The sequence below is a fragment of the Hemitrygon akajei genome, chromosome 18 (assembly GCF_048418815.1).
Source record: "Hemitrygon akajei chromosome 18, sHemAka1.3, whole genome shotgun sequence".
Classification (NCBI taxonomy): Eukaryota; Metazoa; Chordata; class Chondrichthyes; order Myliobatiformes; family Dasyatidae; genus Hemitrygon; species Hemitrygon akajei.
Window position 1 is genome coordinate 16,287,781 of NC_133141.1, and position 16,863 is coordinate 16,304,643.

General features: G+C 42.9%; 1 protein-coding gene across 1 annotated transcript in view; it reads right to left on the bottom strand.

Annotated features, from left to right (window-relative positions):
- Positions 1-7,274: 7,274 nt before the first annotated feature.
- LOC140741144 (5'-AMP-activated protein kinase subunit gamma-1-like) overlaps positions 7,275-16,863 on the bottom strand; it is a 72,777-nt gene continuing 63,188 nt past the window's right edge. The window contains exon 13 of the mRNA XM_073070967.1: positions 7,275-16,631. Coding sequence (XP_072927068.1) covers positions 16,603-16,631 — 29 coding nt within the window. The 3' untranslated portion in view covers positions 7,275-16,602. The remainder of the gene's footprint in view (positions 16,632-16,863) is intronic.

Below are 16,863 nucleotides of genomic sequence, written 5' to 3' on the forward strand. Positions count from 1 at the left end.
CCTTTCTCCCAGACACTTGTGGGCAACAAGGACACTTCTTTGCAAGCATGTTGGAAATTGATATATAAACAGACAGTGGGAGATGCAATTGCAAATTACAGTATACAAAATTATCTCTTGCACCAAGGAAAATACAAAAAGAAATAATACCCATCAGGATTTTGCATTACTAACAATTTACAGGGAGAGCACATGTTTAATTGCCAAGTGTTCCATCTCCACAGATACCTATGCACGAACATAATTTCAAGAGGAGCAGATAGACTCCCAGCTGACTGCTTGCTACCTAGACCACTTTGTCCAGGCTCAGGAGTAGACTGATCAAGGAGGTTTGCTGACCAATCTGACCTCCTTTCACAAGGAGCTAAAGGCCAGGAGTATGGGACTATATTGCAACCAGAACTTGGAATATTTAAAGACAAGCTGCAACCTCACACATTCTGGAATACAGGTACAACAGACGGCCTGGGAGCATGTGACCAAGATTTGAAAAACCTGATGTGCAGGCCTGCCCAGTGCAATAGTCTCTGCCTTAGGTACCCAGTGTAAAGTGGGGAGGACTCCCATTGCTGCGTCTCCACTTTTATCATAAGTTCCCCTGCAACACCTGCCCATTTACCTCCATCCTTCTTGCTACACAGGAGCCTTTCCAGATGAAGCAATAATTTTTCGCCCAGGATGACAGCTCCTCATGCAGGGAAAGCAATTTCAAAAACAGGTCATTCTAGAAAAGCTGGGCTAAAATCTCTGAATTTTCAAAGAAAACACATTCTTTCAAAAACCAAAGTGAACTTCTGGAGTGAGAGGGACTCAAAGTAGGAGAGAAATAGAGCATGGAGAACTGGCTTCCGCCAGGATGTACGGACAGGAGGAGCAGAAGGTAAGCTTGGAGCCCTGAAACGATTTTTGGTATTTGCTAGTGCTCACACTCCTGGTCCATTGCAATTCCCAGGGCCAGAGTGCTTACTCAAAGTGGAGAGGCACCTGGGTCAGTAACAATAAGCAGCAGTTTTCCTTAATAAAATCAGTAATGTGCCAACAACCCAACATGTAATGAATTCCTGCACCTTCTCTTTGCTAGCTTTGACAGTAGCTGCATCATTAGGAGGAAGAGGAGGAGATAATCAGGACATTTATTTAATTGATGTCTTTGTTATCTTACTGTGCATAGATCATCTGCTGTCTCACAACTGCAACTACAGATCAGAAGTGCTTTGAATCACACAGCATAGAAACAGGCCTTTCAGCCCGACTGGTCCTTGCCAACCGAGGTTCCCACCTAAGCTAGCCCTACTTGCCCATATTTGACCTACAGTATATCCCTCTACCTGTCCTACCTATGTACCTGCCCAATGTTGTTAATATACCTGCCTCAACCCTTTTCCCTGGCGGCTCTTTCCACAATACTGACCAACCTCTGGGTGAAAAAGTTGCCCGTCATGTTCCCAGTAAATCATTCCCCTCTCACCCTAAACCTATCCCCTCTAGTCTTTGACTCCCCAACCCTGGGATAAAGACCATGACCCTATCTATGATCTTGTAGACCTCAAAGATCACACCTCATTCTTCCAAGCTCCAATGACCCTTCACTGGACATTTGCCATCTTACTGCTGTAGACAGCACATTAGAAACACATTCTCTTTTCTTTCACCCTTAGCTCATTAGTGAAATTTGCAATGAGCAAACAAACTAGGGGCAGGCTGGTGTGTCATTATTTGTTTCTTATGGTGTCAGTATCCAAGGCAAACTAAATGTGCAGTTCCATTGGAAAAGAAGTGCAGCAGCAAGGGATTATGATCACCATTCTATGGCTGTTTTGTAGAATGCATCACAATTTAAACATTACTGGATAAATTTAACGACAGAACACAACTAAACCTTAGGCCGATTCAAATCTGCTTGTTATTGTCATGGCACCCTACAGCCCCACATTCAATTAGCACCACTTTGATATGTTCCTACATTTTGTTAGACTAGGAGGCCCCTATAACTCATTTAGAAAGATCATGGTTAATCTCAACTCTACATTCCTGTCTCCCTACAGTAAGCAAACAAGAAAATCTGCAGATGCTGGAAGAGTTTCGGCCCAAAATGTCGATTGTACTCTTTTCCTAGATGCTGCCTGGCCTGCTGAGTTCCTCCAGCATTTTGCATGTGTTGCTCCCTACAGTAAGTTTTTAGCCTCTTGCTTATCGAGTATTTACCAACCTCTGCCTTAAAAGTTTTCAAAGAATGCTTCCACTGTGTCAAGGGAGAAAGTTCCAAAGACTTAGGAAGCTCCTGGGGAAATTATCACATCATCTTTGTTAATGGGGTAAGCCCATACTTTTAACCAGTAACTCCAATAATAACACTACCATGTTATTGCTTATTTTGTAGTTTATAGTCATTTTTGTCTTTGCACTCTATTGTAACAATAAGTCAGTGAGTATAAACCTTATTCTGACAATCCTCCCATTCGAGGTATTAGTGCAGTAAACCTTCTCTGAACTGCTTAAAAAAGGAGACCAGCACTGTAAACAGTACTCCAGATATGGTCTCACCAACATCCTACATAACTGAAGCATACCCTCCCTACTTCCCTCACAATAAACAAAAACATTTTGTTAGCTTTCCTAATCACTTGCATTTGAGCCTTTTGTGAATCATATGCTGTTCCCTAGTCAGGGACACTCCATCAGTTCACCCTCTGATGCCTATTTCTCTGACCTAGAATTTCATAATTATGGGTGTACCTGAACATAAATGTTACAGCACAATGGAATTAGTGCCCCATATTGTAACAGTCAGCTGTAAGGAGTCTTCCTTGTCACTTTGGTCCTCTACTCATAAGAGGGTACTTGATTTCAAAACAATGAGCTGCATCAAATTGGAGGCATTTTACTTACAAGCAAAATATATTCAGCTCTAGTTACCAAAAATACTGATCTGAGCCAGAGGTAAAATGGAATTCCTGAAAGAAGCATTAATGATATGAGAGACAGACAAACTGGCTGGGCAAGAACTCCACCGAAACTGAATAGGCTTTCCAGAGATTAGCAGACACCAGCTCAGCACAAATAGAGTAGACACTCTATCAGCATGGATCAGGGATTATTTCCACAATCAATAGCTCACTCTGTAACCACAGCAGGAGAATGACACTAAACTAACAGTAGAATTTGTGATATTAAAGACAAATGAATGATCTACTTGCTGGTGTCACCTTTTGTCTTTCAATGAATTGCACCATACAAACATCCCAAGAGTACAGCTGTATTTGTTGGGAGGTCCCGCGATGTATATAAACACCTCACCAGTGCAAAAACAGGAGGTCTATCAAAGTGTAGGAACATATAAAAGTAGTGCTGATTCAATGTGGAATTGTAGGGTGCCGTGACAATGAAAAGAAGATTTGAATCGGCCTAGAGGATACTTGTGTTTTATCGTTAAATTATCCAGTAATATTTAATTAGTGATGTGTTCTACAAAACAGCCACAGAATGGTGATCATAATCCCCTCTTGCTGCTGTATTTCTTTTCTGATAGAACTATTCATTTAGTTTGCCTTGGATCCCAAAGCTATAAGAAACAAATAATTGAACTGCTATGTGCAAAGCACTTAATAATCTACAGTTCTGTATAGCCTGCGAACAATGTTTTGGGTCTGACATGCAATGGCTACAGAATCAAGGCATGTTTGGAGGTGGGAGCTGAAAGAGAGATTGTAGCAAGGACCAAAACACATATTCATTCCCCAGCATTTTATCACAGTGAACCTGGGTATGAACTGAGGGAGAACTTGCTGGTCAATAAAAAAGGCTAAAAAACAGCCATACTTGCAAGCCCTTGGCATCAGCTGAAGAGGTCCATGATCATAAAGTGCAGGTGCATCTTGTTATGTTTAAGGGGAAATCATTTGATGAAGCATAAATGAATAGAATATCATATTGATAACATGATATAAATATGAATAGGAGGAGGAAGGGGTAATCAATTTCTGTTTTGGGAATACTTAGAACATTTGAAACATCATGTGAATATTCAACACTATTTTTGAACCTCCCAAAAATAGTACCAATGCCTACATTGCAATGGAATTACAGTTCTTTTCTAAACCCTTGTAAACTATATTTAATCACTGCAGATGCATCAAGGTGCAACACTTTGCAGACTTGCAGTGAAATTTCATTTATGCACTTCAAAGAGCTACTGAAGGCGATGCATTTAATTGGTAAAATACACAAAATGCTGGAGGAACTTTGCAAGTCAGGCAGCATGCACTAAATTGGCATTGTTATCAGGAATGCCCTGCCCGCAAACCAGAAATTTCTGTTCATGAGCAAGAACAGCTTCCTTTACTGACTTCCTTTATTGCAGCAGAATGGCCCAAGTTGGCACAAAGGAATATTAACAAAATCTAACACCAAGCCACTCAAGGATGTATTCAGGTAGATGACCATCAGCTTGACAAAGAGTTAAGTTTTAAGAAGCAGCTTAGAGAAAATAGACAAAAAGTAGGGAGGTTTAGAGACAGATTTAGAGTCTGAGGCCTTGGTAGCAGTGCAAATTATGAGTAACCAAGAGTCCAGAATTGGAGTACAAGCACCTCCAAACGTTTATGGTCAGGGAATGGTAAGGTCATGGAAAGGTTTGAAAAAAGTTTAATTGGGAGACACTATGCATCACTGCACAAGATAAGTCCAGGGCAGCACAAGATAGACTGGCCAGAAGAGTGTTGGAACAACCCTTGTTATAAGTAGCAAAAGGCATTGATGTAGGTTTCCATCAGCTGAGGGAGAGGAATATAATGGGGATAGAAAATTCTAGTCTTAATGATGATATGGAGATTTGGTCTTATACTAATAACACGGTCAAATTGGATACAAAGGCTACATTGCCAGAAAACTGGCCAAGGTGGTAGCTGATGGAGAGAAAGCAAAAAGTTCAGGTGCAATTTTCCCAGCAATCTATTGGAGGACATTTCAACTCAATTTGAATAAAGTGGGGGAGTGACAAAAACTGATGGCAAGGTTGAGTTGAGTGTTGATTAGCAATGCAAGCAGACTAAATTTTGAGAGCACACACAAAATGCTGGAGGAACTCAGTAAGTCAGGCTGCATTAATGGACAGCAGTAGACAGTCAATGTTTCAGGCCAAGACACTTCATTGGTACTGGAAAGGAAGGGAGCAGAAGCCAGAAGCGATCAATGGGTGAGCAGAAGGGGTGAGAGGGCAACCAGAATGCATAATGGAAAGAGAGGGAGGGAGAGGCATCACTGGAAGTTAGGGAAATCAATATTCATGCCCTCAAGTTGGAAGCTATCCAGATTGAATGTGTAGTGTTGCTCCTCCAATCAGAGTGCGACCTCATGATGGCAGTAGAGGGAAGCAATGGAGAGACATGTCAGAATGGGAATGGGAAGTTGAATTGAAATGAGTAGCCATTGGGAGATCTAGCCTTTTGTGGCAGACAGAGTAAAGACATTCCATAAAACCGTCCCCCAATCTGCATTGGTTCTCCCCGATGTAGAGGAGGCTGCACCGGGAGCGCCACATATAGTGGCAGATTTTCAGGTGAGGTGTCACCTTACCTGGAAGGACTGTTGGAACCCTGAATAGCAGTGAGAGAGATGGTGTAGGAGCAGGTGTAGCACTTGTCACACTTGTAGTGATAAGTGCCAGAAGGGAAATCAATGGGGAGGGATGTGTGGACAAGGGAGTCACATAGAGATTGATCTCTGCAGAAAATGCGGGGGGGGGGGGGGGCAGTGGTTAAATGTACTTAGTGGTAGGATTCTGTTGGAGATGGCAGAAGTTACAGTGAATAGTTTGCTGTACATGGAGGCTCATGGCTTGGTAGGCAAGGACAAGTGGAACCCTATTCCTGCTATGGTGAGAGGATGAGGTAAGGTCAGATGTGCAGGTGAGGGCAGCACTGAAGGTGGTGGAAGAGAAACCCTGATCTTTGAAGGGGGACATCTCAGATGTTCTGGAATGGAAAGCCTCATCCTGAGAACAGATGCAGCAGAGATGGAGGAACTGAAGAAAGGAATAGCAATTTTACAAACAAAATGGTGGGAAGAGATATAGTCAAGATAACTGAGAGTCAGTAGGTTTGTAAAAGATATCAGTGGATAGAGACAGAGAGATTAAAGATTAAGATCTTTACTTGTCACATGTACATCAAAACATATAGAGAAATGTGTCATTTTGCATCAACAACCAACACAGTCTGAATGTGCTGGGGCTGCCCATGTGTTGCTGTGCTTTCCACGTCAACAACTTTACCAACCCTAACCCAGACATCTTTGGAATGTGGGAGGATTGAGAAAGGGGAGGGAAGTATCAAGTACATTTGAGGGCAGAATGTGAAGTTGGAGGCAAAGTTGCAATTTAGCTCAGCTTGGATGCAGGAAGCAGCAACAATGCAGTCATCAATATTGCATAGGAAAAGCTGGGACCATCACCAGTGTAGGCTTGGAACATGGACTGTTCCACATAGCCAACAAAAAAGCAGGCATAGCTGGGGCCCATGCAATCGACCATGGCTATACCTTTGGCTTGGAGAAAGTGGGAAGCGCCAAAAGAAAAATTGTTGAGGGCAAGGACAAGTTCTGCCAAATGAAGGAGGATGGTGGTGGAGGGGAACTGGTGAGGTCTGTTGTCCAGAAAGAAGTAGAGAGCTTTGAGGCCTTCTTGATGGGGGATAAATATGTATAGGGAGCAAATTTCAAGAAGGATTGACAGGTAGATGCCAAGAGACTAAGAGATTAGTTATTTCAGATCAAGAAAGACAAATTTCTTCAGAGAGTATATGAATTTTTGGAACCTTCTGATGTTTGTATGATAAAGTTAGAGGTATGGGGATCAGGGGAGAAAGTGCTGAGAATAATCGTGGCAGAGGTGCTACTGCCTATCCTTACAGATTGTAATCTGTTGGTCAGAGAGCCAAGGATCCAGTTGTGGATAGAGGTGTTGATTCCCAAGGTCTGGAATATGGTTCTTGCATGTGACATTCACACACTTAGGAACAATGTTACTCAGGAATGTAAATGAGGGGGCAATAAAGGAGAACTTGACAAATCTGAGTGCAAATGAAATGCAAAATTGATTAAACTTTGTTTTGCCCAAGATTATTCATTGATTATTGGATCTCTCACAATTGATAGCACATGAAAGGTATTTTATATACCTCACTTAAATTGGTCTATTATTAGAACCACAAGCAAAAATGAATTACATCATTAACCAAACAACTATCAGTTAAATAAGGAACATTGAAAATATGAAATACATGGCTCAAAGGATTTTATTATGGTTTGAAGATATTACAATTAATACCTCTTCAATAAGATTTCAAATCTTCACAGATAAAAGCCAAAGGAGTATAAACACTTCCATGAAAGGTTTGGACTACACACGGAATAAATATGATTTTGATTCTGTGAGGAAATAACCAATGCACTTCAAATTCACATTGATTTTACTGTCATTTTGAATATTACAATACATCAGTATTACATTAAATGAGCAAAACACATTCAACTTCATATAAAACCTTTTAGCAAAACACAAAAAAATGTTTTAAAAACAGAAAATCACAGTCTCCCACGCAATGCATAAACGGCACATGGTAGTTCATGACAACTCTACAAGAATAGAGGCAGAAACACAAACAGAAAATGCCAGGAACACTCAGCAAGTCAGGCAGTATCCACGGAGAAATAAATGGTTAACATTTCATGATGAACGGTTATCAGAGCTCTCTCTACATGGATGCTACCTGGTATGTTAGGTATTTCCAGCATTTTCAGCACCTACAATCTTTTGCCTTTTTGGGAGCTTGATTCTTATGTTTATGAAAAGTAATTTTATTCCAAGGGAGAAGTATTACATTACACTTTTACCTCTAAACTTTGCTGACACATTTCAGTGGCCAATATTGCCCTTTCTGATTTCACGTCAAGGGGATAGGATACTTGGTACTGTCAAGACATTCATACATAATTCAGCTCTCAGTTTACCACTGATCCATCACCCAAACCCCATCCATTGTCCCTACCCCAGTCAACAAAGTGCATTCATTTAATCCCATTTGTAGGCCAAAACAAAATTCTCCAAGGCATCTGCAATAGGGACCACAACACAAGATGGAAGTAGTGAATGAGGGAACACAGATTTATGAAGTTAACAGTCTGTAATTACTGATTGTCCCTTAGTCATTTTCCTTTTCATTTCCTGACTGTAATCTCTAGAAGATATTCTAGAAAAATTTAAATCCTTTAATTTGCAAGGAATAAACTGCCCAGCATCAACACAATAATGTGGCTGTGTATCAGAGATCTCAGGATGAAATGTAATATTATATGTTACCAATAAAATCCTGAAAGCACTTTATGAACAGTCATCAACCTGAAACTATGACCCAGTATTTTCTCTTTCTATAGATGCTGCTTGACTAGCTGACTATTTCTATCGTTGTTGTTCCACACTGGATAGTGTTTTTTGCCGTTACTGTAGTACTTTGTTTTTTTTTTAAAAACAAGGCCAAGTTGCTAGCTCGATGTTCAACCCAGCACAGATGGAAAGCCTGCAAGGAGCTGGCCAGATTCGAACCCGGGACCATTTGCTTTGAAGTCCAGTGCTGATGGTACTACACCACTGGCAGGCTTATTTCGATCATTTTCTACTTAAAATTCTTTGCAGTTTTGCACCAAGGTTTACACGGTATCTCATCCTTCAACTGAACAAACCGATACATAAACATCATCACAGCAATGCCCAGAGAAATGCTGCTGGTGAATGCCCAGTGTGACTTCAGCAGGAAGAAACCTGAGCAATTAGGTTTCTGAGCGTACAGCTAAACAGTCAGAACAATGGTGTGGATTATACACTATCTGCATGGGGTTTACAAGCAAGGGAATGTAATAAGACATAGGAGCAAAATCAGACCATTCGGTCCATCAAGTCTCCTCAGCCATTTGATCATGGCTGAGTAATCTTGCTCAAAAACATTTCAATGACAACTTTACAAATATGACAATTTTTTTTTTTTAAAACCTCATTAATCAAAACCTGTCTCACTTAGTTAAGCCTATCATTAACCTGGGGAACATGGCAAAAACACAATGCTTTCAACTCTGATCACCGTTCAGGCCCACAGGTGAGTGCGTTCATAGGTGAATGTTAATCAGGTACAGAATTCGCTTCACCTTGATGCTTTATGCATGGAAAAAGGCTATCTGGCTGAAGTTTGAAGGACCTCAAGCACTCTGCACCAGCACAGAGAGGGGGTAGGGGAACAGGAAAAGAAATCCCCTCAGGAGTTGAACAGGAGCGATTGTTTTAAATGGCGAAAGCCCTCAAAGAAACAGTAAACTTATTCCACTGTTCTTTGCTCTTTTCCAGTTCTGTCAAAGCAAAATGGATGCAAAACATTAAACTTGATTCTCTCTCCACAGATGATGCCTTGCTTGCTGAGTGTTTCCAGCATTTTCTGTTTCTACTTCAGATTTCCTGCATCTGTATGTTTTTTTACGTTCATTGTTGGTCTACTTCACCTCTGACTTTTTGTTTAGCCAATAATCTCACTAAAATTTCAATCCAATGTTCATGTTTACAGTAATTTACCACTTTCATGGAATATCTGGAGACATTTTGCCTGTATTCCATGAATACACTTGTAGTCCTGAAGTTACCTTCATCCAATTCCACTTCAAGGCTCTTTGCCTGACAATCAGACAGTGCAGCAGAAACTGAACTAGTTGCTACGAATTGGGGTTCAACACAAAGCTCATTTTCTTTGCAAATGTTAGGTTCTCAAATTTTTGGCACTTTTTTAAAAAAAACTATCTGTTTTGACCTCAGGAACATGCTAAATTTTATCACTGAGGTCGATGGCAGAGGACAAACCAGTGTTCAGCTCATTACTGTGTCAGCCAAGGTCCCACTTTCCCTTGACAGACCAGCCCTCTCTTCTCGCTACCACCACTGAGTGCAGGAATCCTGACCAGCTGCACTCGCCTCAGCACTGAACTGGCTCTGTGGCTGTGGACTCAAGTTCTGTGTACCATTTCCTTACTTTTTTATTGTTTGCATGATTTTTTGCTCATTGGATGTTTGTGGATTCTATTGTGTTTCATTGTTTTGGGTTGCCTGCAAGAAGACAATTCTCAAGTCTGTATCTGGTATACATGCTTTAATAATAATGTACTTTGAACTGTGCTGAAACACTGGAATTATCATGCCAGAAAGTTCAGGTCCTAGCTAGTAACCACCAATTTGCAAGCAACCAGATAATTAGACGGGTAGTGGCTCCATATGTCACTACTACAGGGCGTGACAACCCTGCCTTACACGAGTCCTGGGCTCAGCTGGCTCCAGCTGACAGTACCCGGTATGGACCCCTATCCAGGGTTACGGATCCCACTGCCCTGTGGGTATCTTCGGGAGATGAGAAGGCTAAGCAGTAAACCCTACACAAATCCAGAGTGGAGCCCCCTAAGGCGGTTGGATGATGTATCACATCACCTCCCGGCTGCTCCTGCAGCCAAGCTGATGCCAAATGTACAGCTTCGCATTCCTTTGGACCACATCTGCAAGGACGAGAGGGGGATCTTGATGTCTGGGCAGCCCAGGATCTCCATATTCATCGCCCAGGCCTGCGCCCTGGAGAGGTCACTCCGGTGCTGCTGCAAAGCAGCAAAACCAACACGGGAGGCAGCAGTTATGAGTTATAAGTCCAACATGATTGGCGTAAGGTATGGGCGCTACGGGTTGTCTCTGATGGTGGGAGAGATCATTGCATCTCACTGATCAGCTACCGCTCGCCTGAATCCGGGCAGCCCCCGGACAATTGGGTGCTGATCCGTCACTGTCTGCCTGCTTCAATGGGTGCTTGGAGCTTAGATTTGCATTGAAAAGCAGACAGCTATCACTGTACCAGGCAAACCACAGAGAAGAAAGAAGAAACCACCAGTCATGCGACTGGCCACCTGGAACATTAGGACCATATGCCCTGGCCTCTCAGACAGTAGTAAAGCAGCATTCATTGACTTGGAGCTGAGGAGGCTGGACATCGACATAGCAGCACTGCAAGAGACCAGGCTTGCTGCAGACGGCGTGCTGTGGGAGAGGGTTATACCTTCTTTTGGCAGGGCAGACCACCTGAGGAACCCCGACTGCATGACGTCGGCCTTACTGTCAAGAACAGCCTGCTGTCCATGATAGTTCCTCCCACCAGTGGGGCAGAACACATCCTTTCCCTCAGCCTTTCGATGTCATCCGGTAAAGTGAACATCCTGAGTGTCTATGCGCCAACGCTGGACTCACCTCAAGAAACAAAAGATCAGTTTTACGAGCAAAATACCAGAATCTAAACACATCATTCTGCTTGGTGATTTCAATGCTAGAGTCGGATCTGACCGCAGCTCATAACCAGACTGCCTCGGACACTTTGGCGTTGGCAAGATGAATGACAATGGCCAGAGACTGCTGGAGCTTTGCTCCTATCGCAAGCTGTGCGTCATCAACACGTTCTTCAAGACAAAACCTCACCATAACCTCTCATGGAGGCACCCAAGGTCTGGCATCAACTGGACACGATCATCACCAGAAGAGCTGCCCTCAACAGTGTGCTTCTAACATGCAGCTTACACAGTGCAGTCTGCAACATGGACCATTCCATGGTGTGCAGCAAAGTCCGACTGAAACCAAAGAAGATCCACCACACCAAGCAGAAAGGATGCCCACGCATCAACACCGCTAAGGCAGCGAACCCAGAACTTCGCACGAAACTCAATGACCAAATGGAACAAGGTTTCAAAGCAAATACAGCCACAGCCATGGAGGAGAGGTGGCAAGTCATTCGTGACACCATCTACAACAGCACCATGTCATCCCTCGTGAAGGACACCGTCTACAACAGCACCATGTCATCCCTCGTGAAGAAGGACACCGTCTACAACAGCACCATGTCATCCCTCGTGAAGAAGGACACCGTCTACAACAGCACCATGTCATCCCTCGTGAAGAAGGACACCGTCTACAACAGCACCATGTCATCCCTCGTGAAGAAGGACACCGTCTACAACAGCACCATGTCATCCCTCGTGAAGAAGGACACCATCTACAACAGCACCATGTCATCCCTCGGGAAGAAGGAGAGGAAAAACCAAGACTGGTTTGACTCTCACCTGTCTGAGATGGAACCTGTCATCAATGCCAAGAGATCAACTACAAAAGAGACTTGTCAGAAAAGAATCTCACTGCACTGAGAATGGCAAGAAACAACGCTCGAAGGACGGCTAGACAATGCACAATCGACTACCGGCAGAACCTGTGCCAGTACATCCAGACCTGCGCTAACAGTGGCAATGTGCAAGGCATGTATGAGGGGATGAAGAAAGCCTTCGGGTCCATCACTAGTGACATCGATGTTCTGAGGGCGAAGTACGATTAAGTCATCAGAGACCTTGCCAAGCAGATGAAAGAGCTGGACCTACCCCCAACAGAGGAAAAACTCAGCAAGTCCATCGACTCACTTGCTCACAGCAGGGCACCAGGCAAAGATGGCATCCCTGCAGAAGTCATCCAGTATGGGAAACCAGTGCTCCTAAGCCTTCTCCGCGAGCTGCTCTGCCAGTGCTGGGAGGAGGAATCAGTTCCCCAAGACATGCAAGACGCAAACATCATCACTTTGTTCAAGAATAAGGGAGACCACAACGATTGTAATAATCACAGAGGCATAATGGGAGAAGGAAGTCTGAGAATCAGAACGGGAGTGCTGCGGGAGCCATTTTGATCTTTTCTTCTCATCGGGGTTAAGAGAGGCGGCACTGCACTGGCGTGTGACATCGGGCAGTGAAGCACGGAAGATTTAAAAGGACAGAAATCCTGTTTCCGGTTTAATTTGGAGAAGGAAGTCTGAGAATCAGAATGGGAGTGCTGCGGGAGCCATTTTGATCTTTTCTTCGCATCAGGGTTAAGAGACGCAGGACTGCGCAGGCGTGTGACGTCGGGCAGTGAAGCGCGGAAGATTTAAAAGGACAGAAATCCTGTTTCCGGTTTAATTTGGAGATCCTGTACTCCACTAAGAACATGGTCACTGAGTCAGCCCTTGCCAGTATCCCTGCCCTACTTGTCATGAAAAAACTGGACCTACCCCCAACAGAGGAAGAACTCAGCAAGGCATGTATGAGGGGATGAAGAAAGCCCTCGGGCCCATCACTAGCGACATCAATGTTCTGAGGGCGAAGTACGATTAAGTCATCAGAGACCGTGCCAAGCAGATGAAAGAGTTGAACCTACCCCCAACAGAGGAAGAACTCAGCAAGGCCATCGACTCACTTGCTCACAGCAGGGCACCAGGCAAAGAAGTTGACGAAGATAATGTTGAAGAGGTTTTGGCATCCCATGACCAAGAACTGACAGATGAAGAGGAAATGATAACAATTGAAGCCAAACGCAGGAGCGAACGGCCCGAAAGTCCAGGAACTGAACGTGAAGCAACTGTGTGAGATTTTTCGCTGCGATTGACAATGCTGCAATGATTGCAGAAAAGTATGACTTTAATTTTGAAAGGGTACGTAGGTTTAGGGCATATTTGCAGGATGGTTTGAGTGCTTACAAAGAACTGTATGATAGAAAAATGTGCGCAGCTAAGCAGTCAAGCATACTGTCGTTTTTCAAGCCTTCCGCATCAGCCACAGCAGACGACAAACCTCGACCTTCAACATCGAGGCAGGGAGACATAAAAGAAGGTAACCTGCCTGCCCTGATGAAAAGACGATGATGAGATGACACCCCAGTCTCCTCTACCTCCCACCACACCAACCTCCGACAACTCAGCCTAACACACCATCATCAGTGTGCTCACTGTCTTCTCGATTCCGGTAAGTGAAACTACACTGGATGTACATTATTTCTACTTTATACAGATTGTATATTTTTATGTGTTATTTGGTATGGTTTGGCAGCTTCACGGCTTAAAGGTTACTGGAAAGAGTGCTTCTGCCGAGAGCGCTTGCGCCACGTGTTTCTGCCAAGAGTGCTTACGTCGTGTGTTTTTGCCGCGAGTGCTGCCAAGAGCGCTTGCACGAGATTTTCGCTACGGTGGACAGTGCTGCAATAATTGCAGAAAAGTATTCCTACTTTATATAGGCTGTGTATTTATCAGATCATTCCTGCTTTTACTATATGTTACTATTATTTTAGGTTTTATGTGTTATTTGGCATGATTTGGTAGGTTATTTTTTGGGTCTGTGAACGCTCACAAACTTTTCCCATATAAATAAATGGTAATTGCTTCTTCACTTTACGATATTCCGGCTTACGAACTATTTCATAGGAACGCTCTACCTTTGAATAGAGGGGGAAACCTGTACTTGGATTTTGAGAAGGCCTTTGAAAAGGAGCTGCACATGAGGCTGCTTAACAATTTAAGAGCCCATGGTATTACAGGAAAGATACTAGCATGGATAGAGCACTGCTGACTGGCAGGAGACAAAGAGTGGAAATAAAGGGGGCTTTTTCTGGTTGGCTGCTGGTGACTAGTGGTGTTCCGCAGAGGTTGATATTGGGACCACTTCTTTACACATTATACGTCAACAATTTGGAAGACAGAATTGATGGCTTTGTGGCCAGGTTTGCAGATGATACAAAGATAGGGAGAGGGCCAGGTAGTGTTGAAGAAGGGTGGTCTGCAGAAGGACTTAGACAGATCAGGAGGATGGGCAAAGAAGTGACAGATAAAATACAGAGTCAGGAAGTGCATGGTCATGTACTTTGGTAAAAAAAATAAAAGCATAGACTATCTTCTAAATAAGAAGTAAATTCAGAAATCAGAGGTGCAAAGGGACTTGGGGTCCTTGTGCAGGATTCCCTAAAGGTTAACTTGCAGGTTGAGTTGGTGGTAAGAAAAGCAAATACAATGTTAGCATTCATTTTGAGGGGACTAGAATTCAAGAGCAAGGATGTTATGCTGAGGCTTTACAAGACGTTGATCAGACCACACTTGGAGTATTGTGAGCAGTTTTGGGTCCTTTATCTAAGAAAATATGTGCTGGCATTGGAGAAGGCCCAGAGGAGGTTCATGAGAATGATTCCAGGAATGAAAGGGTTAATGTATGGGAGGAGTGCTTTAATGGCTCTGGGCCTGTACTCACTTGAATTTAGAAGAATGGGAGGGGGGCAGGGATCTCACTGAAACCTATCAAATATTGAAAGGTCCAGATGGAGTGGATGTAGAGGGGATGTTTCCTATAGGGTGTCTAGGTCCAGAGGGCACAGTTTCAGAATAGAGGGATGTCCTCTTAGTGCAGAAAAGAGGAGGAATTTCTTTAGCCAGAGGGTGGTCAATATGTGGAATTCATTACCATGGACGGCTGTAGAGGCCAAGACAGTGAGTATGTTTAAAATGGAGGTTGATAGGTTCTTGATTAGTTAGGGTGTCAAAGGTTATGGGTAAAAAGTATCAGAACGAGGTTGCGAGGAATAATAAATCACCCATGAATAAATGGCGGAGCAGACTCGATGGGCCAAGAGGCCTAATTCTGCCCCTATGTCTTAGAATTCAACTGCCTGCAATCACCTTCCACTGAATTTGAAAAAAAAACACACACACAATTTGGTGTTTAAATACCATCAGAATTAACTTGTTGCTGGGTTGGTCATATTTCATTTTTGTTCAAAGCTTTTGTAAAGTTAAATTCAACCTTAGCCAACTTTTCAAATCAGGAATTTTTAGGGACACAACCACCCAAAACTATATGACCACATTGAATGTGACCACATCAAAGTGATTTTAACAAGTGAAATGCTCACCCAAGTTCAAGAGTTCCATGTTTTTTCAAACAAAGGAAGGGGCACTTCATCTTAACTTTTTTTTTTGGTTTGGGCTTGGAGGTGACAGAAACAGGCAGGTGCTTTCATGTAATTTGTAACATATTCCTGCCTAGAGTGCAAAAATAATGCAAGCTTACTTGCAATTTTTTGGTACTCGTAACACCACATATAGTTACCATATGTGGGAAATGATACATCAAAAAATATATTCTATTGGAAAATGAAGTCTAATAATTCAGGTAGTGGACTAGCTCAATATCTTAATCGAAAAGTGTTATAACAGTATTCATATGTTCGGTCATTAATAAAATTGGCTGTATTGGTCAGATTACAGCATGTCTATTAGTCAAGAAGAATAAAGGAGTGACGTCACTGCATCAAACTAGATTAAACTGAGCACAGATAGTCAAGCATACAATCACATATAAAACAAAGTACATTCAGATAATGAAATAATCAGCCAGCAAAAACACTCCTAACAGCAGGATGAATTAAATAAAGTAACAAAAGACTCGGTTCCTTTGACCTGACCTGCAGTATCATTTCAGTGGGTAAAGAAAGTCAACGTCTTCAGCAGGGAGGTGCAGAAACATTTCAAAGTGAAATCAAAATGGGAACAGTGAGCAGGAGTAAGAATCTTCCTCATAATGGCTCAGCACACTACTGGTGAAAGAGGTTATGCCATCGTGGGTGTGTGTCCGTAGATAAAAGATTTTCAGGCTGCTGAGACCTCTACGAGGGGAAAATGCCGATGGTACACTTTGTCCACACATCTCCTACTGTTCGAGGTCCGATGATATATCACCTAAAGATAAAGTAAGAATTTTTACTTCATGCACCAACAGTGCACGTGCGCTGTAGCATGACAAACTCAGAGTATATGCTGAAATCAACAAGCACTAATTATGGAAATTAAGGCGGCAAAAAAACTCTCCTATGATTGTAGTTTATCGGCTAGGCTACTTGTTTTGGGATCAGGTTCGTTTAACTTATACTGGTTGAAGATGATACTGTATCGTGTGCATGGGGGGGGGGGG